The 27,952-nt window shown below is 38.5% G+C and overlaps 1 protein-coding gene across 2 annotated transcripts; it reads left to right on the forward strand.

The window, feature by feature from the left end:
* Positions 1-4,480: 4,480 nt before the first annotated feature.
* On the forward strand, positions 4,481-27,696 carry PPM1K (protein phosphatase, Mg2+/Mn2+ dependent 1K). 2 transcript variants are annotated; one of them, NM_001046474.2, is given in 7 exon segments: positions 4,481-4,630; positions 10,895-11,408; positions 12,769-12,869; positions 19,671-19,836; positions 19,989-20,133; positions 21,132-21,266; positions 23,792-26,535. In NM_001046474.2, coding segments are annotated over 6 exon segments (1,119 nt in total). In that variant the 5' UTR covers positions 4,481-4,630; positions 10,895-10,968; the 3' UTR covers positions 23,924-26,535.
* The last annotated feature ends 256 nt before the right edge of the window (positions 27,697-27,952 follow it).

Here is a 27,952-nt window from a genome sequence, read left to right on the forward strand (position 1 = left end):
TTTGTGACTGCTTAAAAAGAAAGTCAAAATGGCAAATGTAATTCCAGATGTTTTAGACTTCCAAACTTAAAATTTCTCACATCAGCAGTTCTTGTTGCCAAAAGTTTTCACATTTGTGAGAGCAAAGTCCTTCATGATCTGGTGTTTATATGTTTGAGATATTGAAATATATAGTACTATGTTACTGACGAACAGATTCAAAAATAAATTACTGCTACTGCTACTGCTAAGTCACTTCAGTCGTGTCCGACTCTGTGCGACCCCATAGACGGGCAGCCCACCAGGCTCCCCCGTCCCTGGGATTCTCCAGGCAAGAACACTGGAGTGGGTTGCCATTTCTTTCTCCAATGCATGAAAGTGAAAAGTGAAAGTGAAGTCGCTCAGTCGTATCCGACTCTTAGCAACCCCATGGACTGCAGCCTACCAGGCTCCTCCATCCATAGGATTTTCCAGGCAAGAGTACTTAATTGTATTTAAAACTCAGCCACCAAAATGTTCCATCAAAAGAAAAGGCCAAAAGATATGTACTAGTATGCTTATAGTAACACTATCTATAATAGCTCCAAACTGAAACCTACCCTAACATCCATTAGAAAGGTAAATTCAAAGGTACACTTATAGAATGAAATAACATCAATAATCGACAACTATATGGAAAGATCTCATAAAGTTGAGTAAAGAAGTCAAGCACGAACGAATGCATACTTTATGATTCTATATATATCTAGTCCAAAAAGAGGCAAAACTAATCTATGGTGTTGGAAGTCAGGATAGGCAATGACTGGAAGGCAGTATGACAGAATCCCTTGATGGAAATAAGGTTTTGTTTCTTGATCTGGGTAGTGGGTACACAGGTGTGTTCAGATTGTGAAAATTCACTGAGCTGTATACACTTAGAGACTTCTCAGCTGGCCCTAGTGGTAAAGAACCCACCTGCCAATGCAGGAGATGTAAGAGATGAGAGTTTGATCCCTGGGTCAGGAAGAGCCCCTAGAGAAGGGCATGGTAATCTACTCCAGTATTCTTGCCTGGGAAATCCCATGGACAGAGGAGACTGGTGGCCTAGGGCTTCAGTTCATGGGGTCACAAAGAGTTGGACACAACTGAGTGACTTAGCATACATATACTCTTAAGATATATGTCTGGATATATGGATATACATACAAACATGGTGGGAGAGGGGCTTTCTGTAAATAAGATTGCCTTCCCTGATGGCAATAAAAGGTTTAAAAAAGAAAACTGCATGTAGCCCATGAAAACAGAATCACTCTCTAAAGAGAATACTCGATGAATTGGATTCAAAACAGTTGTCCTGGGACCGGGCTACCCAATATGTTAAAACAATATGACTGTGGTTTACAGTCTATCACAATAAAAAGATGTAGCTAATAATAATAATTTATCTTTAAAATCTTCAGTCTCTCAGCTTTTCTTTACCTCCAGTGGAATCACCATAGTTTCAGTTCAGTCACTCAGTCGTGTCTGACTCTTTGAGACCCCATTAATTGCAGTACACCAGGCCTCCCTGTCCATCACCAATTCCCAGAGTTCACCCAAACTCATGTCCATCGAGTCGGTGATGCCATCCAGCCATCTCATCCTCTGTCGTCCCCTTCTCCTCCTGCCCCCAATCCCTCCCAGCATCAGAGTCTTTTCCAATGAGTCAACTCTTGAGTCCTTCCAAAAAACACCCAACACTCATGAGTCAACTCATGAGTCCTTCCAAAAAACACCCCAAAACACCCAAAAACACACTGATCTCCTTTAGAATGGACTGGTTGGATCTCCTTGCAGTCCAAGGGACTCTCAAAAGTCTTCTCCAACAGTTCAGTTCAGTTCAGTCACTCAGTCATGTCCAACTCTTTGTGACCCCATGAATCACAGCATGCCAGGCCTCCCTGTCCATCACCAACTCCCGGAGTTCACTCAGACTCGAGTCCATCGAGTCAGTGATGCCATCCAGCCATCTCATCCTCTGTCATCCCCTTTTCCTCCTGCCCCCAATCCCTCCCAGATTCAGAGTCTTTTCCAATGAGTCAACTCTTCGCATGAGGTGGCCAAAGTACTGGAGTTTCAGCTTTAGCATCATTCCTTCCAAAGAAATCCTAGGGCTGATCTCCTTCAGAATGGACTGGTTGGATCTCCTTGCAGTCCAAGGGACTCTCAAGAGTCTTCTCCAACACCATAGTTCAAAACCATCAATTCTTTGGTGCTCAGCTTTCTTCACAGTCCAACTCTCACATCCATACATGACCACTGGAAAAACCATAGCCTTGACTAGACGGATCTTTGTTAGCAAAGTAATGTCTTTGCTTTTCAATATGCTATCTAGGTTGATCATAACTTTCCTTCCAAGGAGTAAGCATCTTTTAATTTCATGGCTGCAGTCACCATCTGCAGTGATTTTGGAGCCCCAAAAAAGAAAGCCTGACACTGTTTCCAGTTTCCCCATCTATTTCCCATGAAGTGATGGGACCAGATGCCATGATCTTTGTTTTCTGAATGTTAAGTTTTAAGCCAACTATTTCACTCTCCTCTTTCACCTTCATCAAGAGGCTTTTGAGTTCCTCTTCACTTTCTGCCATAAGGGTGGTGTCATCTGCATATCTGAGGTTATTGATATTTCTCCTTGCAATCTTGATTCCAGTTTGTGTTTCTTCCAGTCCAGCATTTCTCATGATGTACTCTGCATATAAGTTAAATAAACAGGGTGACAATATACAACCTTGACGAACTCCTTTTTCTATTTGGAACCAGTCTGTTGTTCCATGTCCAGTTCTAACTGTTGCTTCCTGACCTGCATACAAATTTCTCAAGAGGCAGATCAGGTGGTCTGGTATTCCCATCTCTTTCAGAATTTTCCACAGTTTATTGTGATCCACACAGTCAAAGGCTTTGGCATAGTCAATAAAGCAGAAATAGATGTTTTTCTGGAATTTTCTTGCTTTTTCTATGATCCAGCGGATGTTGGCAATTTGATCTCTGGTTCCTCTGCCTTTTCTAAAACCAGCTTGAACATCAGGAAGTTCAACGGACCTTTGTTGGCAAAGTAATGTTTCTGCTTTTGAATATGCTATCTAGATTGGTCATAACTTTCCTTCCAAGGAATAAGCGTCTTTTAATTTCATGGCTGCAATAAACCCGGTCATCTCCCCACTTGAAGCTCTTCTGATTTAGTCTCCTAACCAGTCTCCCAATACCCTATTCTGCCTGTTCTCTGCACATTAACCAAAACGATTTACAGTCTAAACCAGATTCTTTTGCTTCTTTGCCTAAAATGCCTCAATAGAGTCTCATTAAATTTAAAATATAAAGGAAATTCCAAGTCTTGGTTACATCAGCAGGCCTCTGTCTACCTCTCTCCTTCCATCATGCTGCTCTCGCTCTCCCTCTAAACTAGAGCCACACTAGCCTTCTTTCTGTTCTCCCCAAATGTCAAGCTGTCCCACCTCAGGACGTTTGCTCTGTGTCTTCTCTGCCCAGAACAGTCATCTCTTTCCAGGTTCCATGGCTGGACTGATCTTCTCACTCTTCCTTTAAATGTAATAAAGTTCTCTAACTTCAACCTCCAATTATTCTCTATACCCACACCTTGTCTATTTCATTCCTTGTGATGATTTGTTATTATTTTATTGGCTTGTTTACCTGTTTGTCTTCTCCCTCTTCCTCCACAATTAGACTGGCAGCTTTATGAAGGCGACTATCATGTCTATTTGCTTCAAGATTATATCCCAGTGCCAAGTATTCAAAAGGTCCTCCCTAAACAAATATCAATGCCTATACTTGTCAAATGAAAGAATCAACATTCTCAATGAGAATTTCCTGGCAGTTCAGTGGTTAGGACTCTCGCTCCACTATTGGGGACAAGGGGTTCCACCCCTGGTCAGGGAACCAAGATCTCACAACCTGTGAGGCGCAGCCAAAAAAAAAAAAAGTAAAAAAACCAAAAAACATTCTCAAGGGATCATGAGATGCCTGCCTGCTCAGTCAGGAAGAACGGTTTACTGTGAATGTTTCAAAGAATAGCAATGAAACCTGATGCCTTTCAATACCTTTGCCCTGCAAAGTGCTAAGTGCTGGCATTCCGTTCCTGCTCCTAGTTGTCACAACTACCGCTCTATTGCCCCAAGCGACACACCACCACCTCTCTTCAATCCTATGGCGAGGTACCAAATTTCTCGTCCACTGCCAAGGCGTTCCCGCGTTGGTTTGCGCGCCATGGCCTTCGGGAGGGCGGGCATCCCAACAAGCCACGACTGGCTCAAGTCGACGTCGCTCTGCTGTGAGCTGCTGAAAGTCAGCCAAGTCAAACTGATCTCGCGGGGAGGCACGGTCCTGTCGGAACCTGTGATTGGCTGCGACTAAGGGCAGGGCCGCGGGCGCGCCGCCTCGTGAAGCGTGGGTTGGTTGGAGCTGCCGTCAGTCAGCGGGAACAGACTTGCCCCCTCTCTATTTGGCCTACTGCGGGCGAAAAATTCTCAAGAATTTCCAGCAGATTGAGCCAGTGGCTGTTGTAACTGCTTGCCTCAGAGATTGAAAACATCGGAGAAGGCAGTCTTATTTACAGAAAACCCCTCTCCCGCCCTCCATTAGCTAATTGAACATTTTCCAGGGATATTGCCATCACGAGGTAAGAGGTTGGAGAGTGCACTTCATTTATGTTAACCGTTTATAGTATTTACAGGAGGGGGCATGTCCCATTGCTCCCAATCCGCGGAATGGAGAGTAAACTGGTTCCCCAGGGAGAGGAGGGGAAATGTCCGTTTAATTTCTCCAGCCCCTTCAGTGCATGCCCAGCGGTCACTGTCTGGGTTCGCTGTGCACAGCTTTCTTCCGTTTCGAGGTCTGGAGCAGCATGTCGGGGCGGGGCCCACCTCGGCTGAGCCACCCGCTGCTGGCATTTTCTGCGGAGATTTTACGTTCCGCCTGAACTTGGCCGGAAGGCTGGAGGCTCCTGCCGGTGAATATGCTGGACCGGGATGGAAGGAGGCAATGGAACTTGGAAGGAACGACGGCTGGCGTGCTGCAGTTCATAGGGTCGCAGAGTCAGACACGACTGAGCGACTGAATTGAACTGATAGAGGGGAGGAAGGGGCTCCCAGCCCGCGCTTCCCTTCAGCGAAGCCTCGAATCGCCCCCCGCCTCGCCTCAACCTGCCGGCCGGAGGATGCTGCGAGTGTCAGCGCCTTCTCGCCGGTGCAGCGCCGGTCGGGCTGAGGGAGACGTGGCGACACCCGGAATCTGTACGCAGCGAGGGTGGTTGAGAGGCGGAGACAGGGCGGCGGAAAGTGCTGGAGGGAACCCAGCCATCTGCAGTGCCCGCGGGCTGCGCCGGCCGGAGGGTGTGTTTCCTGCCGTGTTTCGCCCTGGTCATTCATCTGTCACGGCCAGCCAGCCAAGCCCAGGATCCCAAACTGTCCAAGGGTGAGCTTTTCAGGGGATCGGAGCAGAGAAAGATGCAGAGCCCTGGTTGGTGTCGATCTGAGGACGTGGGTTTTGCTTTGCCAAAAGAGCACTGTAATCTCAAGGCCTTCTGGCCCTTGATGTCTTTTTTAGCAGCCGCTGTCTGTAGATTAGAGATTTCACGTGAGGTGACAAAGACGAGGCTCCGGGTGGCAATAGCCAGGGAATTTGGAGTCTGTAAAGTTCACCGGCCTTTCTGAGCTTCAGACTGGAAATGTGCAGCAAGGCCTCTTCAGTCTTTTGCAGCCCCTTCGCCTGTGCGGAGGAAAGAATGAGGTTGTCCGCGGTTTCAGAATGAGTAACTAAGGTGACAGATTGTAATGGTCTTGAAAGATAACAGTGGCCTCTTAGCCTAGGAAAAAAACACTCCACTGTGTAATAAAATATATCAGTTATAATTTTTCAAGATTTTTTTTCTTGCAACCTTAGTCACTTTCTATTGACCACCAACTCAAGCACCTACTTGACTGGAGGCTTAAGAGAAGAGGAAGGAAGAGGGGAGAGATGTTAGTGATGTAGCATAGAATGTAAAGGAAAATTCTCCTTTTTTAAAAAAAAATTAAATTTACTGAAAATTTAATGTATAGATGTCAACATTGTATTAGGTACTATAGAGGAAATGAAAAATACACACCTTATACTTAGTTGTTCTGGAAAATTCTTAAATGAAGGTTTGGAACATGGTTCTGTGAGTTGTATCCATGTTAACTGAAATGTTTTAAAAAATATTTATGGAATTAGAATAATGAATACTTTTCATTGCTCCCTTGTTCTTTTCTCAGTTTGCACATCTAAACATATGTTCAGGTCAAACATAAAGGGAGTCATTCAGGGTTTCTCTTGTTGGTTTTGTTTTTTCCTTCATTTAGACTAGTACATTTTCTTTCCCTTCCTCCTAGCAGGGTACTGATAAAGAGGATACTGGAGTCCAAATTTCCTGAGATACAGTCTGGAGGTTTCTATAATATTTGAATTTATTGTGATAAATTGGTTGTTTTTTTTGTAGAGCCATTAAAGAAACATTCTAAGAATATTAAAATTACCTGTGTTTCCATTGTGGAAGTTATTGATAATGAAAATACCTGAGTGCCACTTTATAATGGGCAGATATGAATACATTCTTAAACATTTTTGCTAGAAATATAAAGCTAAGCAGGTTTGAGCAGTACTGATCCTTAGAACTCCTGAGTAATTTTGGCATGTGCTTAACATGACATCAATAAACTGCCCTTTTGACCTGCTTTCAGCAGTCAAGAGCAGTTTAACTCAAATCCCAAGTGCACCCTCCTGCCAGGGACCGTGAATGCCTCCCTATTCCAAAAATACATTTGGCCAGCTCTGAGGTATTTAAATCATTGCAGGATTATAAAATTGGAATAAGATGAAAGTATAAAATTGGCATAGCAGTCTTGTAGTGGTATATGTGGCTTTTCTTCACCACTCAGTTCAGTTCAGTTCAATTAAGTCGCTCAGTCGTGTCCAACTCTTAGCGACCCCATGAATCGCAGCACGCCAGGCCTCCCTGTCCATCACCAGCTCCCGGAGTTTACCCAAACTCATGTCCATCGAGTCGGTGATGCCATCCAGCCATCTCATCCTCTGTCATCCCCTTCTCCTCCTGCCCCCAATCCCTCCCAGCATCAGAGTCTTTTCCAATGAGTCAACTCTTCGCATGAGGTGGCCAAAGTATTGGAGTTTCAGCTTCAGCATCAGTCCTTCCAGTGAACACCCAGGACTGATCTCCTTTAGGATGGACTGGTTGGATCTCCTACTGCTATTATTTTTAAACAAAGTGTGTACCTCAGAAGTTTACCAAATGCATTTTTTCCTTTTCCTGATGCTTTTCACCTGAGATTTCCTACACTCAGGCTGTGGCTTTTTAACCAGCACTCTTTTGTGGAATCTCAATGTCTACTCTTGCAGACTCTCAACTTATTTCATTTAACCCTTTTTTCTGAGAATCCCCCCTGCTAGTCAGTATTATTAAATCAGGAGTCAACTTTGTTCAATAGAGTTCTGTGTCAGAATCTGATACTTTAATCAGATTAACCAAAGCATTGAGTCAGAGGAAGATGAAGGCCTGGTCACACAAATGAATGTGAAAAAGCAAAGTATTTTTGCTAGTAGAATATGGTGTGTCACGTAATGTGTTCTTGGGCTCTTAGTTCATTTAAATTTTGCTTTGACATTTTGTGTCTTCAAATGGCTTTCAAGCAGAATTACTTGTGCCCTTTGACTCTTTTGGGTTACTTTGACTTTCAAAGATTGAATATAACTGTTAAAAGGAAAATAAGCTAGGCTTGATCTCTAATTGAGAGACTGACATAAAGGGTTCCTGAATAACTATTTTTGGCTTGCAGAAAGATAAACACATGCCAATTTTTAATTCTTCAACTGACAATAAAAGATTTTTTAGGTATTTATCAATTTGTTCTCAGCTCTTTCTGTTATAAAGAACACTGATTTTTTTTTAAGACTTTTGTTTTTTCCCCCACATTATAAATTCTACCTGCTAATCAGTGTCTAATCATTTCCATGGGCATCTGGAGAGCTAGGGGAGGGGAGTGGCAATAGCGGCTGATTGGTAGTTTGAAGCTCTGAAGTAAACTTCTTGATGTGTAAGTTTAATTCAGAGTTATTAATTAGCTTGGGAACAAAGTCCTCTTTGAACTGTTTTCTTGGGAACATGAAGATTAGTATGAATTCGTTATACTGCATTTAGCAAAGGAGACGGAACCACTTCTTTAGACACTCCCTTGCTTGCATAAATGATGCTGACCTAGTTTTGTAAACTGGTGAACTGGGTTATGCTTCATGTATGCCAATAGCCAATAATATGCCTTAAAGTAAATATTTTCCTGTGACTATTCTGCTCTCTTTCTGAGATGATTGTGCAGATAAGGAATGAGGAAGGAGGCCAAGTTGAAGACTGATTTTAGTTTATGTAGGCTTAAAGAAACTGCTCAACCTGCATTTTTCATTCTTAAGTAATGTTTACAGTAGATGCATATTGCCTCATGTGAATGCAGCTCTGTTCATTCGGAGGAGAGAGTGAGAAATGACAAGAGTATCCTAGAAGAGCTGCAGGGAAACTATTCAGTATTTATTAGTTTGTAATTCTAGAACTCTTGTTTAAAGTACATGTGTGACTGCAAAATGACCCAAGGCTGAGTATGGTATACATGCTTTCAGATTGAAGCCAAGAGAATAATAGTACTTTGCTAATTTCTGGTGTACTCTTCAAATGTGAATGTTTTCTGATAAACATTTAAAGCTTTATTTTTCCTATAGTGCAAAGCTGCCTTGTGAATTATCTCTATCAAGAATTAGTACTTAGTTCTCTTACTTGCAAGATGGTATTACACTTTGAAAGTTCTCTACAAGTTCACCTTTATTTGACACAGTTTTTGTTTTGGAATAAAATACAACCTTCAAACAGAACCAAAGGAATAAACTTTTCTTTTTATTTTGGTAATGGAATGCATTGTTTCTCTTTGATACTTGATAAAGAGGTACTGTGTCTCCTCCACCCCCAGTAATGCAAAAGAAGTGAGTTTCAGACTTTAATACATGATGTTAACTAAAAGGCCAAGAAGGAGCAGCCTCCTAAGTCTTTCATGACCTATTAATTATTTGGGAGGCCATCTTCATTCTAAATTCTTAGAAGGCTGCGCTCATATGTCTTCCATTGCTTAGATTTACAATGGCATTCTTTGAAACCTCATCCTTTCCTTCTACTTCTATTTACTTACTGAAAGGACTAACGGTTCTTCCTATACATAACTAGACTGATTTCCAAAAATTTGTTTGAAAATGATTGTTTAAAATCTGTAATACATTTTCTTATAGATGCACTCAAGCTGGGCTTTTTGTGTGTGTGTGATTGTGCCTTTTGGGGAGATACATTTTTTTCAAATTTATTTCTTATAGAGAGATAATTCAAACATACAATTAAGAATAATATAACACCTGTATACCCTCCACTGGCATTATCAAATGTTGATATTGTGCATTTTTTCAAGTTGGTTTTTAATTCATAAAGTAATAGAATGAAATACTTTGGAGATGAATTTCTGCTTAAACCTTATTTGTATGCAAACTGCCAGCAACACAGTCCTTCCTGCAGGGGTATAGGAATTCCCCCAGCCAACAGCCAGGGGAGGCATTCGGATGAGCCTCAGATGTTAATGTAAATGCATAGATCGGTGGCTCATAAAAAGACTTCTTGTCATAAATGCAGTTTCCCCTAATCTCGGAGATCACACACATGAGAGTTACTTTTTATTTGTGCCTTTGGTGGGTGTTTGCATGAGCCAGTTTATATTAACCAGAGTAATAGAATATGTAAAGTTCAATAAGTTGAGAAACCTTAAAACAAACAGAACTGATATCCTAAATTGTATCTATGCTAAAACTTGGGCACTCTCTGAGTACAGAACTATCATAATGTTAGGTAGTTAGAACAGGAAAAAGGAGTCCAGATTGGCGGTGACTAAAAGACAAGGAAGAGAAAAGCCTGGAAAGTAGAACAAAGGAAGGTCTGAGGACTGGAGTGAGGACCTCAGGTAGAACAAACAGCACTCCTGGCTAGCCCAATTTACATAGGGCAGCCCTGGGGGGAGGAGAAAAAACATAAAAAGAGGAGCCTAAAGGGCTGGGGGTCTCTCTCTCTCTCTTCTCTTTGCATCTTTTGGGTCGGCATGCCCTCATGCCTCTAGGATGTATTTTCTTTTATTTTCTAAATAAAACTGAGCTGTAACACAGAGCAGTAACACTGATCTGTCCGAGAGCTGTTAACACTGATCTGTCCTGAGAGCTGAGACACAGTCTGTCCGAGGGCTTTAACGTCCATGGCTTCAATTTTTTGTTATGATGAGACAGAACTGAGGAAATTACACACTCCCACGACAATAAATATTCTAATAACCAGTTATTTTTTTTCTAATTTCTACTCTTGTAAGAGACTTTGTTATTGTTAATATTTGCTCCGCCTTTTCTTCAGAGCAATGAAGTTGATGAAGGGAAGACTATTTATTTACACCTGTTTTCTGTATTCTCCCTAATCAAAAGTGTGGGCCTGCCAGAACTGCAGCTTGGCATCACCAGGGAGGTAGTCTGAAATACAGCATCTCAGGCACCACCTGGCAGACTGAATCAGAATCTACATTTTAACAAGATCCCCAGGTGATTGTAGGTTAAAGCTGTAGAAGCACTTCTTCTATGTGATCTGTGCACACTGTCAAGTTTTTATAGAATTTGAACACTGTGAGTGGGTGGGGTAGGTAAATCGATTCATTTTTGAACCACTATTCTCAGGAGTAGCCTGTTAAGTGCCACTTTCTTTACAGACTTCATTCTTGGTAATATCTAATGATATATCAGTTGTATTTGAAATTACTGATGGAGTGTCTCTGTCTCTCTTTCTACTCAGTTGCATCATTTTTCTGGAAGGCATCCCATTATTGTTCCATTGACCTTTCTCTCATTCCCGAGCCCTCTGGAGTTATGTCAACAGCTGCCTTACTTACTTTGGTAAGAAGTGGTGGGAACCAGGTGAGGAGGAGAGTGCTGCTCAGAGCCCGCGGTCTGCAGGATGACAGGTGGGTGATGCCCACGTGCCACAGCTCCACTTCAGAGCCGAAATGGTCTCGCTTTGATCCTGATGGTAGTGGCCGACCAGCTACCTGGGATAATTTTGGCATCTGGGATAACCGCCTGGAGGAGCCAATTCTGCTGCCGCCCAGCATTAAGTATGGCAAGCCAATTCCCAAAGTCAGCTTGCAGAATGTGGGCAGCGCATCACAGATTGGCAAACGGAAAGAGAATGAAGACCGGTTTGGCTTTGCTCAGCTGACCAATGAGGTCCTGTACTTTGCGGTGTATGATGGCCACGGTGGACCTGCAGCGGCCGATTTCTGTCATACCCACATGGAGAAATGCATCCTGTACGTACAATGATACAATGATTTTCACTCTTTGCAGTTTGCCTAATCCTTCCTGTTTAAACTTAAACCTTTTGGCTGAGACAGCCACTGTTAAGGTAGTTATTTGATTGCTTTCATACTATGTTTATGAACAAGCAGTAGCTCAAGCATGCCATTAATTGCTGATGAGTATTACCATTTCAGAAATGTGTATGTTTTAACCACTCTCTTGGTGAGAGCGTTGACCAGAATCTACAGCACTTGTGATCATTTCAAGGGAATTCACATAATAAAGTACATGATCTCATGTACTATGAGAATCTATGAGAAGCACTTATTCTGTCTGTGCATGGCACTTAGTGCTTCAATAAATAGTAATTATTTTTTAAAGTGTTATGAATAGCTTTGAATACTTGTTGAAAATAGCTTTAGATGATTGGCAAAAACATGGGGAAAATGCTTTTAAAGAGGGTGTTTTGGAGCTCTTTAAAAAGTTTATTTACTACAGTCAGTATTTACATATTTTTGAGTATCACACTACTTCTAGAATTAAAAGAGGGGGAGAACATGTAAGAGTTACGACCATGTGACTGTACTTCCCAAGCATAGTTATTCAATGTGAAGAAGATAGCTCAGTCGTGTCTGACTCTTTGTGACCGCCTGGACTGTAGCCTACCAGGCTCCTCTGTGCATGGGATTTTCCAGGCAATAATACTGGAGTGAATTGCCATTTCCTTCTCCAGGGACCTTCCCGACCCAGGGATCGAACCCGGGTCTCCCACATTGTAGACAGACGCTTAACCATCTGAGCCACCAGGGAAGTCCCTATAGTTATTCAAACTGTTCATCAATTGATTTATGTATATTTTGCATTACTCCACGAAGGAACTCAGTGGCTTAATTTAATATAAAGGAATTCTTGACCTTTCAGGATTATGGTGGTGAGGATTAATATCTTTAGACTGGAGACTTAGGCTTTTATTTTATTATTTTTAGAACTTATCTCTGGGCCTGATTCTTTCTCAATTTGATTTATTAATATGTGGATCGTAAGTGTATGAAAGGCTTCCCAGGTGGCTCTAGAGGTAAAGAACCCACCTGCCAATACAGGAGACTTAAGAGATGTGGGTTGGATCCCTGGGTCAGGAAGATTCCCTGGAGGAGGAAATGGCAACCCGCTCCAGTATTCTTGGAGAATCCTACGGACAGAGGAGCCTGGTGGGCTTTGGTCCATAAAGTTGCAAAGACTCCCACACGCCAGCTTCTGAAGGGCAAACCTTGGAGGTCCATTGTATGGAGTGACTCTGCTAGCTGGAGGGACAAAGAGGAAGGCAGGAAACCTATTGTAAAGTGATCGGCCTCTTTTTTTCTCTCCCTGAAGGGATTTGCTTCCTAAGGAGGAGAACTTGGAAACTGTGTTGACCTTGGCTTTTCTTGAAATAGATAAAACCTTTGCAAGGCACGCCCACCTATCTGCTGATGGTAAGTAAAACAATCTCAATCCTTAAAGTCCTTGGGAATTTGTGGTAAGAAGGAAACAATTTAAGCCTTTCAGGGGTGGGAATTTTAATATTTATTGTAAGGATGCTTACATTGAAAGTGACTTTTTAAATAATCATTTTAAATGTTGTTTGGAATCCAAACTAGGGGTAGTATCTCACATTTAAATGAAACATATTAGAGGTTGTTTTAGAAATTGAAGCTCCAAAATAGATCTGATGTTGAATTTTGATTTTAAAAAGATTAAACATTAAAAAAAATCTGTTTGTTCATTTGATGAACAAGAGGCATGTACTATGAGAGGGTTTATTGTTTTTGTTTTTTAGAGGAATCTGATGAACGACTATTGAAATTTGCTACAGGGTAATCTCAGAGTAGTTGTCCAGATAAGAAAATTGCTAATTAGTCTCAAAAGGACAATGGTTAATATGCACTACTTTGTGAAATTAGAAGGAAGATGTTTTTTCTTCCACTTCTTAAAAAAGCTTGATCTTGCAGCTTTCCTATGGTAACTAGTTGACATTTTTGTTTTTATTTGTTAAACACAAGACTATAACAGCTGAATTTTAGAATTTGTGTACTGGATGTCTTTATATTTTGAAAGACAAATGTCTCTGATTTTGACTAAATTTATTAAACCATTTCATGAAAATGTAGGTAATGTTTTCTAGTTAGCTGGCCCCCAAATTTATTGCTTATAATTTTTTAACGCTTCTACAGCAAACCATTAAAATGTGTGCATATAGACCTCATAACTGATTTTAAAATGAATCATGCAATAATATTCATCTGTCTTTTGTTCGTCCTCTTGTTTAAAGGAGGTCAAAGCTCACCACAGCAATGTTATCTTTGTAATTTTCAGTTGGAGTGTGTAGGGCTGGAAATTCTCCCCATTTTACAGATAAGGAACTGAAACTCAGAGAGAGATAAAAGGTCAGTTGGAGAGTTAGGGCTGGGATTTTCCTGGCACCCACCGTGGCCTCTCTCATGGGCATATTTAATGATGAGTAGTAGGATGACTCTAGGATGGCTTCATTTGCCATCTTAAGACACTTTCTTCCTCTTTTTCAAGACCTTTATCACTGTCATACTTCTCCGAAAAGCTTTAGAGTCCACTCTTATTGTTCAAGGATTTATTTTCTCATTTGTAGATTACTTAGGTCCATTTTCTCTCTTTCATTCCTTTGGACGTTTTTCCCCTTCCAACTGGCTCCTGAGCTTGTGAAAATAAGAGGTGAGAGAGGGTGGGTTTTAGCATAAGATTCTGTTCTTGTTCCTAATGGGTAAAACATACGAAGGTGAAGAGGACATTAAAACACTTTCTTATAGTTTTATTTTCGTAACTCTGAATACTGGTATGCTCTTATTTCATTTATAAGCAGGTCGGCTGTATCTCACACCATGAAGTTTATCGGCTGTAGTGCAGGTGGTGTGCCCCAGCTGTTGTGTAAACAGGTAGAGCTCACTGGGCAAGGTTTTCAGAAAGGAATGTTCAAGGGTATCTTGGAAATGGTGGCCAACAATAAAAAACCATTAACCTTTCATGGGTGTAGTCAGCCCTTTGTGTAGGATCTAATTGATAAAAGTGCTTAAAACAGTGATAGATTTGGTATAAAATGTGAGAGGACTCCTTTCATTTATGAAATAATAAATACAGTTAAAGGGAATTTTGAATTTAAGGAGAGAATTGATCTAACTTGCTATCTTAAAAGAAATTTTCTACAGACACCTTTCTCACATCAGTTTAGTTGTGCAAAGGAATGAATAAAATAGTTCTTCACTTCTAATAATTAAATGAAAATGTATTCATTTAAACTTAGTTCCTCTGTCATAATTTTTGAGTTAATGATCTCAGAACTTTCATAAGATATTTTAAAGTTTGTTTTTCATTTAATGGCAGTTTGCTTACAAGTATAATGGAGCATGACAGAATGATGGTTAGCGTATTACTAAAAGAAAAAAAAGAATCTATTATGACATAGTCCTTGAATTTTATTTTGGATGTATTCTTATAGGTCAATTAGTCTCTGTGGTTTTCTTTTTTTAAATAAGTATTTTGAGAAGAATTTTGAAATTTATTCTTAATCAGTTGCCAGGCTTTCAAAGATTTCAAAAATTGGCTTTTGATATTTGGGGCTTATTTTATCAAATATACTAAACTTTTCAATTTGTGGATTTAAAAAGAACATGTACCACTTCAGAATTATTATTTAAATTAAAAAAAAATTTTTTTTTACTTTTTAGTAGAACTGAAGCAGTATCAGTATTATAAGAGTAGATAATATTCTTTTTGGCACAGCTGTGGGTAGGACCAGTGCTAGTTAAATAAAATTGTGAAGAAGTGCAGTTTGCCCTCTCCAATTTCTTTCACCTTTTCTTTTAGCATCAGCTCCACTTGGCCTCACTGAACCCTTTCTGTGAGCAGCTTGAGGGTAGGGACCATGGCTTATTCATTTTTGAATTTCTAGGGTTCAACATTCTGCATAGAGTCTGAAAAGTACTCAATAATATTTGGACTAAACTAATCTCCATTGCTTACTCTTTATTACCAAAGTAATTATAACTTATAACTTGACTGTCCTACAGCCAATTTAACTAAATTATTTAATATATATATTTTTATGTGTTACCACTTCTGGGGGGATTTGAATTTTGAGTAAGGAAAGCTGAAAACAGATTGGTTAAACCTTAGGAATGAATCACTAATGGTGGAATTTCAGGTAGGGAGGAGTGCCCCATGTCATACTATTAGCTTTCTCAAAAGAAAGTGAAAATAATAAGGTGACAATAAAACATACTCATCTTTTTAAGACTCTCATCTAAAGCTGTCATATCTGCATAAAATACTTCAAGCTTTATCATTAGCATTTAAAATATTTATTATTTCAGTTTTAAATGAGGGTAGTTTGAGGAGAATAAAATCAGAATACCATTTATCAAGAAATAGCCCTTAAGAAATTGCTGGCTATCTTTATTGATTTGTTGTAGATGCATTTTGAATTTACCCTTATTTACAAATAGCTAATTTCATCATCATCTTTGAATATTTTGTGTTCATTTTATACCAGTCATGTGTATTTTTACAGCTAATGAAATCAGCCAGTAAGTTCAAATGATGTCTGCCCATTAGTTTATTGTTTAATGGACAAACTGTCACTTAAACCAGATGGTAGAAAACTTAGATGATATCCTATATATCCGATAAACTCTTCAAAGTGTTTCTAGATTACTTAAGATTTGAAAGCAACAAAGCTCCCCAAGAGACAAATGGATCAAAGAGAGAAGATGCTCTGACGTTCAGAGTGGGAGACGTTGGTGGCAGTATTGTGAGTCTTGTTGGAAACTTCCCTGCTCTTCGTATTATTTGATCTCTTTATGGAAGAATTAAACTAAAAAATAACCAGTATGAAAAATGCAATGTGTTTGATTACCCTTGTTATGTTGGAGGCAGCCAAAAGCAAAAAATAGGGACAGCATTGGAGAGATACTCTTATTGTGCTGTTACTGCTTCAACTCGTTCCTCTGATTTAGTGTTTATGATTCACTCATGTCTAGAACATCTTTTTGGTAAATATTGAAACTGTATTTGTTTATCCATATTGTTGACACAGTTGAATAATTTCTGGGTGGGGGAGGTTATACTTAGAAAAGTACAGCTTGATTCTTTATGTTGCCATTCAAAATCTTGATCATTTTTTCTTTTGATATATTGACCTGCAACACTGGGGGAAAGAGAGAGCTGCAGAAACTCCCATTTTATGAATTACATAAAATTGTAAACGTTTTTTAGCACTCAAGAGCCTTGCTAGCTTTTATTTAAACAATTAAATTAATCATTCTATTCAGGAAATACCGTCTAGATCCTAAAATCCCTGCATTTACCATTAACAAATAAGCTACTCCTTGTATCTGGTATAGGAGGTGCTTTGATTCCTTTTGATTTATATTTTAATGCTAGCAGTTTGGTAGTATACTGTAGTTTATATCCTCTCTAGTATGCTCTAGTATGCTATACAAATTATTCAGTGCTCTACCCATGAATTTCCCTTTTGTTACTGGGACAATTCTGATACTGATACCAAACAAATTTACAGTGTATTTTTTTCAACTCAGTAAAGGTACTGATTTACTCTTCAAGACTAATTGGCTGAGCCTGTGTGTATGTCACCACATATGTGTCTTGGTGCACATACATTTGTATATGGGCTTTCCTACCTTGGGAAGACACAAAACTAAGAAGTGTTATTCTGTGATGAAGAAAACAGACTCAACTACAAAATACCATCAACTTGGTCAAACTGAGTTTTGAAATCATTGACTTGGCATCTCCTGGAATATTATGTAATTTGCTACTGAACATTTCACCAAAATAAAAACCCTTCCCCTTATTTTGCAGCTCTTTCTCTACCCTTCCCTGTGTTGCAGGTTTGTAATGTTTGAGCACAATTCCTGGGTGAATTTCCTATTTGCCTCTGTGCGTGTTATTTGTGGCAGAGAACTGTGCCTGGTCAGCAGCTCTAGACCTGGAGCCCGTGGACACTATATGCTGGGCTTCAGTGGAAAGAGAGATCTGCTTAATTTTGTCCCAGGTGAAGGAGTCCAGCGGTTCCTAGCCTGGACTACTGGAAGGTTCCCACATCCTCTTTGTCCCATTAGTTGAGATGACTTGCAGTAGAAAATGTCCAGTGAGTGTTAAGAACTTATTGAAAGATGTCTTAGTTTTATAATTTTATTGTTAAGGAAAAAAGTGAGAATTTTTACTCCCATGTTAAATGTTAAATGAAACTAAATGCTGATTTAATATTTATATTCTTAGATGCTTAGCAAACCAGAATCAACTGTTTAGAAAACTTTCCCATAAATCCTGGGATTTTGGAACTGTGAAGTTGGGTTGGTTAAAAACTCAAATTCTTTTAAATATCTAGGTGGCAGAGCCATGGATTATAATCCTAAATGGCTAAATTTGAAGTTTTTCATTTATGAAGTATTAACTCTTTTAAGGTAGCCAATTAAAAAACACTTGGAAAAAAGCTGCCACTTACATTTTAAAGAAAGGAGAGGAACATTAAACTCCCTGGACAAGTAGCATCTGAGTAAATGCCTATGTTTTCTTACCAGGCTCTTCTAATCATTTGACAAGATTACAGGGGTTCAACTGTAAAGATTCCCTTATACAATGTTTTATGAAACTCACAATTTAACATTTGTAATATAAACATCACTGATACTTACACTGAAACTTTTGTGTTGTACAGTGACAATATATAATCTACTTTACTGTTGCCACAGTGATATTACTTTGGCACAGCAGTTCCAAAATCAAGAGATAAATGGGAAGATAGTGCAATTATAAATGCTACTTCTCAGTAAATTCAGCATGAATATAGGAGATTAAGCAGGGTTTATTCATTTTTTCCCCCATTTTACTTTTCTGATTAAAGCAGGCATTTTAATACATTGATTGGGAAATGTATACACATATATCTTTCCAAATGCATTACTGCTGTTTTAAAAATTGTCTTAGAAAAAACTGGAAAGACTGAGCCTCAATCAGTCAATAGCATTTCATTTTTCTTAAATCTGCCTTTGAAGTCAAAATCATCTTTAGATGATCACCTGAATATTTTACTTAGATGCTTTAAAGGATTAACCATGTTACTGAAGATAATACCTGCTTTAACTGTTACCTTTTTAGATTTTTTCAATTTGCTTTACTTTTTAGTCTACTTTCACAGTATTCTCTTTGACAAGGCTCAATGCACCCTCTAAATTCAACAAATAGTGAAGAACTTAGGGAGACAATTTAGAATAAACTAAAGAAAGATGCAAAAATGCACTTTGAATTGGATGAAGGAAACAGCTATGACCTCAGGCCAAGCTACATGTAATTTTGTTATCAGTCAGGGGAAATTAACATTCTTGGAATGCTCTGGGCCGAGGCGGTGACCACAGGAGCAGCACTTGGCAGTACTTTCCTGCATTTGGGAACAGACTGATTGTTTCAGATCCTGCTGGAACCAGAAGTGTGAACTATACCAAGTTTATGGGAAACTAAAATGAATTTCATTCCCTGCCCTCCAGATTTTCTCCTAATATAATGATGGCTGTATCTTTGTTTTACATCTGGGGAGGACAAAGATAATCAAGGAAAGAATATGAACCTTTAACCATTTTAGGATTTCTTTTTTTTTTTTTGGTGAACATTTGTAAAATTAAAGCAGTTATAGAAGGAAAGAATATAAAATACAATTCTTAAAGAGCCAGTGAAACACTTGACATATCTTGCTTAGCCTACTAATTGATAATAGTTTCATAGGATGGGGGTAAGAAATGGAAGAAAAAAGTTGAGTGCGTAGATTACAGAAAAGTTGGCTTGCCTGAATGGGCTCTGTAGACCTAAATCACTCTGCCTTATTAGCCAATCTAATTAAAATGTATTACTTTTAATCCTGACACCTGATGTACACACAGAGATGTCAGAATGATAAATTCGAGTTCTACTTTATATAAATAGAAGCCATTTGGAGATAGTGATGCATTTTTTACCAAATTAGGTTAGCAGCTTTTTCTGTTTGCATAGAGCCTTGTTACTGAATTAAATACTTCTTTTTCTGCATGCTCTTACTTCCATAGTTCATTTGCATTTTATTTGCATAGCTGTAGTTAAATTAGAATGATACATTTCAGCATTAGTTTAACATGCCTGTGTTTTATTTTGTAATAAACATTCCAGATCCAATCATTTGATTGTCACTGACTTGTACTCTTCTTCATCATTTGCAGCAACGCTTCTGACCTCTGGGACTACTGCAACAGTAGCCCTATTGAGAGATGGTATTGAACTGGTTATAGCTAGTGTTGGGGACAGCCGAGCTATTTTGTGCAGAAAAGGAAAACCCATGAAGCTGACCATCGACCACACTCCAGAAAGAAAAGACGAGAAAGAAAGGTACCACTTCCACTAATCGCTCTATAAGGATGATATGTATATAGTTCAAAATAGAAATAAAACCTTGCATTGTAAACTGACTTCATGCTTAAGTTTAACCCTTGGTTTTCTGGGTATCACATCATAGTCTTTTTTTAACTTTTTTTGACCAGGATTAAGAAATGTGGGGGGTTTGTAGCTTGGAATAGTTTGGGACAGCCTCACGTGAACGGCAGACTTGCAATGACAAGGAGTCTCGGAGATTTGGATCTTAAAACCAGTGGTGTGATAGCAGAACCTGAAACAAAGAGGATTAAGGTAAAAAAAAGACTTGCAAACACCTGATACACAGGCAGGGAGTGAACACAGGATTGTCTCCAGCTGCAGGCTTTCTTGGAGGCCTTCATTGAAGCCTGTATGACTTCTGAAAAGAAGTGATTAATGGAAGGAAAGATAAACTTTTCAGATAAAGTAAGAAAGATACTTCTTTCCTGGCCTTATATATGATGAAGTGTTGGCTTTGTTTCATCCTGCTATGGAATTTGCCTGGAAGCCTGGTTTTACCGCCCTTCCTCACCAGCACCTCATCATTCAGCATCACCATCATTTGGAAGATATCCTGACTTCCCTTTTCCACCAAGCCAGAGAATCACCCCATCCCTCTTTCAAGGACATCTTCTGCTTGCTACTAATCATTGTCCCCCTTACACTGCACTTCCCCCAGCACATACCTTAGTGGTGAACTGATACTTTACCTATACAACTCCCAGCCTGCTCTAGTACCTAACACATTATATATAAGGATAGGCTCCCGGTAATGGCAGCAAATGATTGTTAATTTATTGAACAGTTTTATGTCTTACAGGTGTCCCACTTATGTTCATTTCATCTAACAAATACTTCTATAGCAGTTTACAATGTGCTGGGCTCTGTTCAAAATAGCCACTCCTATCCCATTTTACACAGAGAAAACAAATCTGAGCATATACAATTCAACTTACCTATGTTTTCCCAGCTGAAAAATAGAGGTGGGCTTCACACCGAGGAGGTCTTAGCCATTACATTAGGCTGCCTCTCAGCATTTAGCTATCTGGCTTCTTCCTCCATGGTGTTACTAAGTAAATGTTAGGTTTGTCCTCCATGATTGATGCTAAATGTTGCTGTTTTTGCCCTAAATGGAAGCCTGTTTTCACTGTTTGTCTGTAAGTTCTGAAACACAGATGACTACTCTGTAAACAGATAAAATCACTGAATTATGAAGATTATTCTAAGGCTAAGTCTAGTTTGTAATTCTATACGTTTGGTTCTGATTGCAGCTACATCATGCTGATGACAGCTTCCTGGTCCTCACTACAGATGGAATTAACTTCATGGTGAACAGTCAAGAGATTTGTGACTTTGTCAATCAGTGCCACGATCCCAATGAAGCAGCCCATGCAGTGACTGAACAGGTAACACAGCAGAGCTTCTGCAAGAAAAATCCCTAAGTGGGAAGGAGAGGACAAAGCCAGGCACAGGTCTTGGTGCAGCCAAGAGGGGCTGCCACTGTCTGGAGATTTCTTTGAAATCATGTGTTTTAGCTTTTAGTATTACAGTAAATTTTACACTTGACCCCATAGTATTAACAATTAAAATTTTTTTTTTGCTGGTTCTCCCAAGTAGTTAAGTAAAATTAATCTGTCAAGAAAATGAGCTATGTTTATTTTTGGCTTTGTACCTATCTTGAAACGTTAGTAACATCAATAGTAAATTATAAAATAGCAAGTACTATGTGTCAGACACTTTTCTGTTCATATGTATTTAACTCATGTAATCATCATAGTAACCCTCTGAGGCTGGAGCTAGAACTAACTTGTCTTTACAGAGGAGGAGAGCAGAGGCACTGTTACATTCCAGAACTGGGCTTCAAACCCAGATAGCTGAGCTCTCAGTCCAACCACTAGATGATTTGAAACTAGACTGCTCCATGTAAATACCCAATATGAAAACACTATGGTTAAAAAACATACACTATAGCATAATCAACTTCTTGTTTTTAAAAATGGGTGCATGAAAACAAATACATAAAGGTATATGGATGAGTGGTGTGTCAGTGAGCCAATTAGAGCTAAAATTTGGAAGCTATATAATATCCAGTGTAAAAAAAAATGTAAAACTTCCATGTTTTAATATTCTATTTGGATAGATAGCTCTTCTAAGTTCTAGCCATCACTAATCATTAGAGGCACACTTTAACTCATACATACAGCTATTTTTGCATTCCCAATTTTTACATTTGCAATCAGGGAGCCAAATGCGGCCCAAACTTTTAAGTGCTAACATTTGGAATTAAGATATAAGATCTTACTTAAAAAGCATTATTTACTTGGAAACAGATCGATAAGCATGAGTTATTCACTTGGTAACTATATATGCTCATGAAATTAAGAAACAACCCAATTCTTGTGTATGACCACTTCTTTTTTAATTTCAACCACTTGTCTTAAGATATGTATTTTCTAACTTACCAGGGCATACTATGCCTCATCTGAGTACTATTACTCATTTAATACTTACCATAATCAACTAATTTAATTTACATTCACTTTTCCATGTTTTAGAGGGAGCTCTATAATAAACATTCTGTATATATTTGTTCACATTTATTTCCTTTAGATATTACTTTCTTAGGTTAAGTTCATCAAAGCAAAATTGTTAGGTAAAAGAATATACAGCATTCTGAAGCTTTTAATAAGCTTGCCAAATTGCCCTCCAGAAATACTATCCATGTTATACTTTTCACTGGCATATTTTATAGTTTCTCCAAATTCTTATCATAGGTAATATCTTGCCAATTTGATAGGTGGAAAAATCAAATTTTAGTGTTTTAAATTTGCACCTTTTTTCTTTGTTAGTAAAGCTGTTGTGTAAAAATTTTCTTTGTTTTTAGGAACAAAGCATTTGTTCCTAAAATTGACTTATAATTCTACTGTAGAAAGTATAGTTTATGCCAATTTTCCATTTTGTATGAACTGTAGTAAACTATCTTATAGTTTTATATCTTTGTGTACTTCCATTTCTTTTTAATTTTTAAATTTTATTTATTTTTGGCTTCATTGGGTCTTCATTGCTGCACACAAGCTTTCTCTAGTTGTGGTGAGCGGGACCTATTCTTCACTGTGGTGCATGGGTTTCTCATTGGGGTGGCTTCTCTTTTGCAGAGCACAGACTCTAGGTGTGCAGGCTTCAGTAGTTGCAGCACACAGGCACAATAGTTGTGGCTCATGGGCTCTAGAACATAGGCTTAGTAGTTGTGGCAAATGGATTTAGTTGCTCCATGTTACGTGGAATCTTCCTGGACCAGGGATTGAACCCAGGTCCTATGCACTGGCAGGCCAGATTCTTATCCACTGTATCGCCAGGGAAGTCATCCATTTCTTAGGTTATAATTTCTTTAGGCTAAATTCCTAGAAGAATTGCTAGGTAAGAGCTAACATTCTCTGAATCCTTAAACTTTCATTCAGTTCAGTTCAGTTCAGTCACTCAGTTGTGTCCGACTCTTTGCGACCCCATGGACTGCAGCATGCCAAGCTTCCCTGTCCATCACCAGCTCCCGGAGCTTGCTCAGACTCATGTCCACCGAGTCAGTGATGCCATCCAACCATCTCATCTGTGTATAACCTTGCATTAGTCCCTATGCTAAATGCTTTATGTGTATTTTCTTCTTCAGGAGCTACATATCTCATACCTTATTAGTTCACTGGTGCAATTTGCCAAAACTGCTACAATGGTATTTACTTTGGGTCATTAGTTATCCTATCACAATCTAAAATTTTAAACTGTGGGCATTGATACCTAGGGAAAGAATCACAAGCCACTGTGAAATAACTTGTAACTGTGTATTAAACTAGTTTGGCCTTCCAGGAAAAGGCTGATTTCTTTTTGTACGGATCCTGATTTCCGTTGTTCATTTCTTCCTTCCTGCCATACCTTGCAGGCAATACAATATGGTACTGAAGATAACACGACTGCAGTAGTAGTGCCTTTTGGTGCCTGGGGAAAATACAAGAACTCTGAAATCACCTTCTCATTCAGCAGAAGCTTCGCCTCTAGTGGACGATGGGCCTGATTGCTTGCTGGGACTTGGAGTTTCTGTGCAACAGTTTTTCACTGAGTGTATCAAGAAACTGATTAGATTTAAAAAGTGAACTGTAAGTGGTGACCCTAGAACTCACTAGACCAGTACATAAATCAACATAAACTTAGTAACCATCTACATAGTAGTTTTTCATAAGTACCTGTGATATTTATGTTCAGCTAACTGTATATACTCAGAATAAATATGTGGAATTCAGATACTGTGAGTGAGCCTCTGCGTTAAGTGAGCAAATGAAACATGGTTTTGATACACTTGCTGAGTGTTAAATTTCTAATTTTTAAAACTTTTAAGCAGCTGTGAGCTTCTTTTGATCATTTCTAATCTTTATTCATTTGACCAGGTTCTTGCCTTCAAGTTCTTCAAAACTAGTCAATATTTTGATGGCTACTCAATGTGTTATCTGCAAGTGTTTACTATATTTTGTATTCTGCATCACTTGCTGGTGAACTTAACAATACAAAAGAAATTAATTCGGCTAACATGACACTGTTAAAATGTATACATATGTACTACAGTGCACTTAGATATTTCAGCTGTGTCACCAGGTCTCCCCTATGTGTGCTGTACTAAGTTGCTTCAGTCATGTCTGATTCTGTGCCCCTGTGGACTGTAGCCCTCCAGTCTCCTCTGTCCATGGGATTCTCCAGGCAAGAATACTTGACTATGTTGCCATGCCTTCCTCCAGGGGTCTTCCCGACCCAGGGATCGAACCTGCGGCTCCTGCACTGCAGACAAGATTCTTTACCTCTGAGACACCAGGGAAATCCCAGGTCTGTCTTGCCCCCGCTCAATTCATTCCTGTTCTTCTGTAGCTAATATATAGCTGTGACTATTCATTCATATCGGAAAAGAATGTCCAATAAAGAGTTCTTTGGTCAAAGCTATACAAAGTACATCTGATAGTATCAGGTATTTTGTATGAAGTTTCTATTTGTTATCTCTAATCCTGAGTTTTGTGTTCTGTATATAGTCTGTTTATATCACTTTTTGTATACGGTAAGCAAGTCCTTAAAGGTAATTTGTCCTTAAAGATAATCCCACATTGACTGATAATTGCTACAGACATAGCTTGAGGTTTATGTCTTCTTTTTCTAAGACTCATAAGAAAGAATAAATCTTAAAGCATTATCTATTTCAGCTTTCTATGTAATTTAGGGGTGTAAAACTATATTTCCTTATATCTGTGTGTAAGTTTACTGTTAAAATGTGAATCCCTAAATATGTGTATGCAGCAGTTTATTTCTGCAGACAGTGTAAATTTGTTATATGTAGGTATATGTACATATGTATATTTTGGACTAATGGAAAATGAAAGGGAACAATCTTTTATAGCTCCTTCACCAGTTAGCTGTAGATTATTGATACATTTATCTCTAAGAACTCTTGACAAACTGAGGGAAGTTTTGTAGTGGAGAACCAATGGTTACTGGCAGATAGGTTAAAAATTATCGTAGGAGATATTTTGTGGTAGGTAACTTATGTGGAAAAACCTAGGAACAGAACCAGCATGTTGAAGCTACATTGTTATATAGTAATTTGCATATAAAATAATAGGATGTGAGAAGAATGCTTAAATGTTAAGAAAGATGTGGAGTTTTGTTGTAGAAACAAAAGAAATACCAAAACTTTAAAGTTGATATAATTTAAACTCTTAGTTTTCTGGTTGATGTTTTTTTCTTCTTTAAGTTTTACTCAAGGCTTATTAGAAGGAATAGGACACAATATATTCACATCTTCTCACCTTTTTGGGAATAGAAGAAAATAAATCTTGAGCTTTCCTGCCTGTATTAGTTAGGAATTGTCCTTTGGAAAAAAGGGTATGGGAATTTTTCAAGGAAGAAAAAAAATTTTTTTTTTCAAGGAAGTTTGGTAAAAGAAAGGAAAATATTACAAGAAAGAATATGGTCTTCTATTCATTGCCTGGAAAGTGAGGAACCAAAATGGTCTAAGAAGACTGGAAAACTTTCTCGCTCTTTCTGTATAGGGTCCTGGGACATAAACATGGAGGCTACATTTAGGAGTATGAAGGGTTTCCAAACTAGGAGGCTAACAGAAACTCTGAAGCACAAGATGACCTCCTAAAAATGTAGGTTTTATTTTTGTTTTGAATTCTTCACTTTGCTGTTCCTCTCTTTTACTTTAAAAAAACAGGGGTGGGAGTGATGTTGTCACGTTCAGAGGTCTAAGCGTCACTGATCCATTGGGTGGATAGCCAACTGTGACAAAGAAGAATTTGTAGACTACATAGGCCTTGGTCTGGGGTGGAGTTTGCTCTGATCCTCCTGAAAGTTTTTAAAACCTGAAACTAGTCAGCTTTGACTACAGCATAAAAACACACTGCTAATTGTTTTTTAAGCCACAATGTTAAAGTATAACTTTTAGATTATTGTAACCCATAAAAGATAAGCATACATGTATTAGGCTTCTAAGTCTATTACTGAAAATTATGCAAATAATGGAACAAAATGACTGTTCTAAATAGTTTTTTTAGTTATAACTGTGAATTTGCCATGTGGCTATTACCATGTGGGTATCGGTATGGTGTAAATTATATTAATGTAATTAAACTTAAATCAATCATATTTATGTTTGCCTTTCATTTATATGTAGTATATAAATCATCTTTCTAAAATGTGTTGCCAAACTTTATTTGCCATCATTGATTTGGCAAAATATTCTTAAAATCCTTGTGATTTTCCACAAGTATAAATTAAGTACCTTATATATTCAAGTGTAAATGGAATCCTGCTTTCTATCAACCATTTGCTACAGACCCTTGTGTTAAGTGCTTCAAAGTTTTATGCATTTTTTTCTAGAGAAAAAAAGAGTTTTGGTGGAATCAGTTTTGAATTTCTATACTCTATGATGGAAACATTTCTCAAGTTCCATTTAAAAAATTACTTACTTTGAAGAATTGTTAGCATGTAATTTAAATAGAAATTATTTTTTCAAAGTTGAATTTTATTTTTTTAATGAATCTTGGCAGAGAATGAGTAGGCCTATGTTAACTTTTCAGTATCAAACAGGACATTTAGTTTCCTTTCAAAGAGTGGACAAGGATTAAATTTCATGGTAATATGATAGACAATAAGAAAATGCTTCAAGGTGGGGTGGGGGAAAGGATAGATAAAGTTTAGTATTGCACCCTTAAATACAAACACTTACTTGTATTTTCCTTTAGCACTTAAGTTGTTCATATACCTGCATCTGTGGAAAGTGACATAAAATCTTGGTTGGGTTACATTTTATTGTATTTACTAGATTCACTTCTCTGGATGAGTTCAACAGAAATAAAAACTCATGTATTTAGAAGCCAGACTGTGATGGTCTGCCTGTTGCTTTTGGCAACTGGAATGAGACCGCCTGACTCTCTGGCAGCTCCCTTTGGTTGTTAGATTGTTGAAACGGCCCGTTGATGGTCCTATTGAGCGTTCCAGGCTGTGAAATCATCATGTTGTTCCATCTCCAAGAATGACTCATCCTTCACTGGATTTCTGTATAGAATGTAACATCTTGCTGTGTCCCAAATTAAGTTCTGCCAAAGTGCTCTTGTGTACATTGGTTTTATAACTTCCTAAAGTACTAATTGGGTGTATAGCACTTCTGTAGTATGTTGATGTAATTGCTGCTTTGACCATTGTTTTGAAAGTATGAATTAGAATGACTGTAAGCATACTAAAATCATATAACAGTGTTTAAAACATTTAAATAAAGTACATGCAATAAACACTTTTAAAATCCAACTGTGTTTGTTTGGCATCCACACACTCCAATATATTATGTGGCCTTGTGAACACTGATATAAAGGAGTCAGTGAATGATTGGGAAATTTTTTAGCAGCCAAATTCTGCCTGTTTGCAAAATTAACATGAGACTCTTTGAAAATATTATATATACTTATTTATTCAAATCTTTTTGATTTGATTTAAAACAAGGTTTGTCTCTTGCATTTCCCTCATCCAAAAATATTTGTTGGTACATCAGAAGAAAATGGTCGTG

The sequence above is a fragment of the Bos taurus genome, chromosome 6 (genome assembly GCF_002263795.3).
Source record: "Bos taurus isolate L1 Dominette 01449 registration number 42190680 breed Hereford chromosome 6, ARS-UCD2.0, whole genome shotgun sequence".
NCBI classification, from domain to species: Eukaryota; Metazoa; Chordata; class Mammalia; order Artiodactyla; family Bovidae; genus Bos; species Bos taurus.

Bases quoted from the DNA above. Each gene is read 5' to 3' on its own strand.
- PPM1K (XM_005207798.5), top strand. From the start codon at position 10,969: ATGTCAACAGCTGCCTTACTTACTTTGGTAAGAAGTGGTGGGAACCAG. The intron at 11,409-12,768 runs GTACGTACAATG...CTCTCCCTGAAG, and splicing joins CACATGGAGAAATGCATCCT to GGATTTGCTTCCTAAGGAGG. The intron at 21,267-23,791 runs GTAACACAGCAG...CATACCTTGCAG, and splicing joins CCCATGCAGTGACTGAACAG to GCAATACAATATGGTACTGA.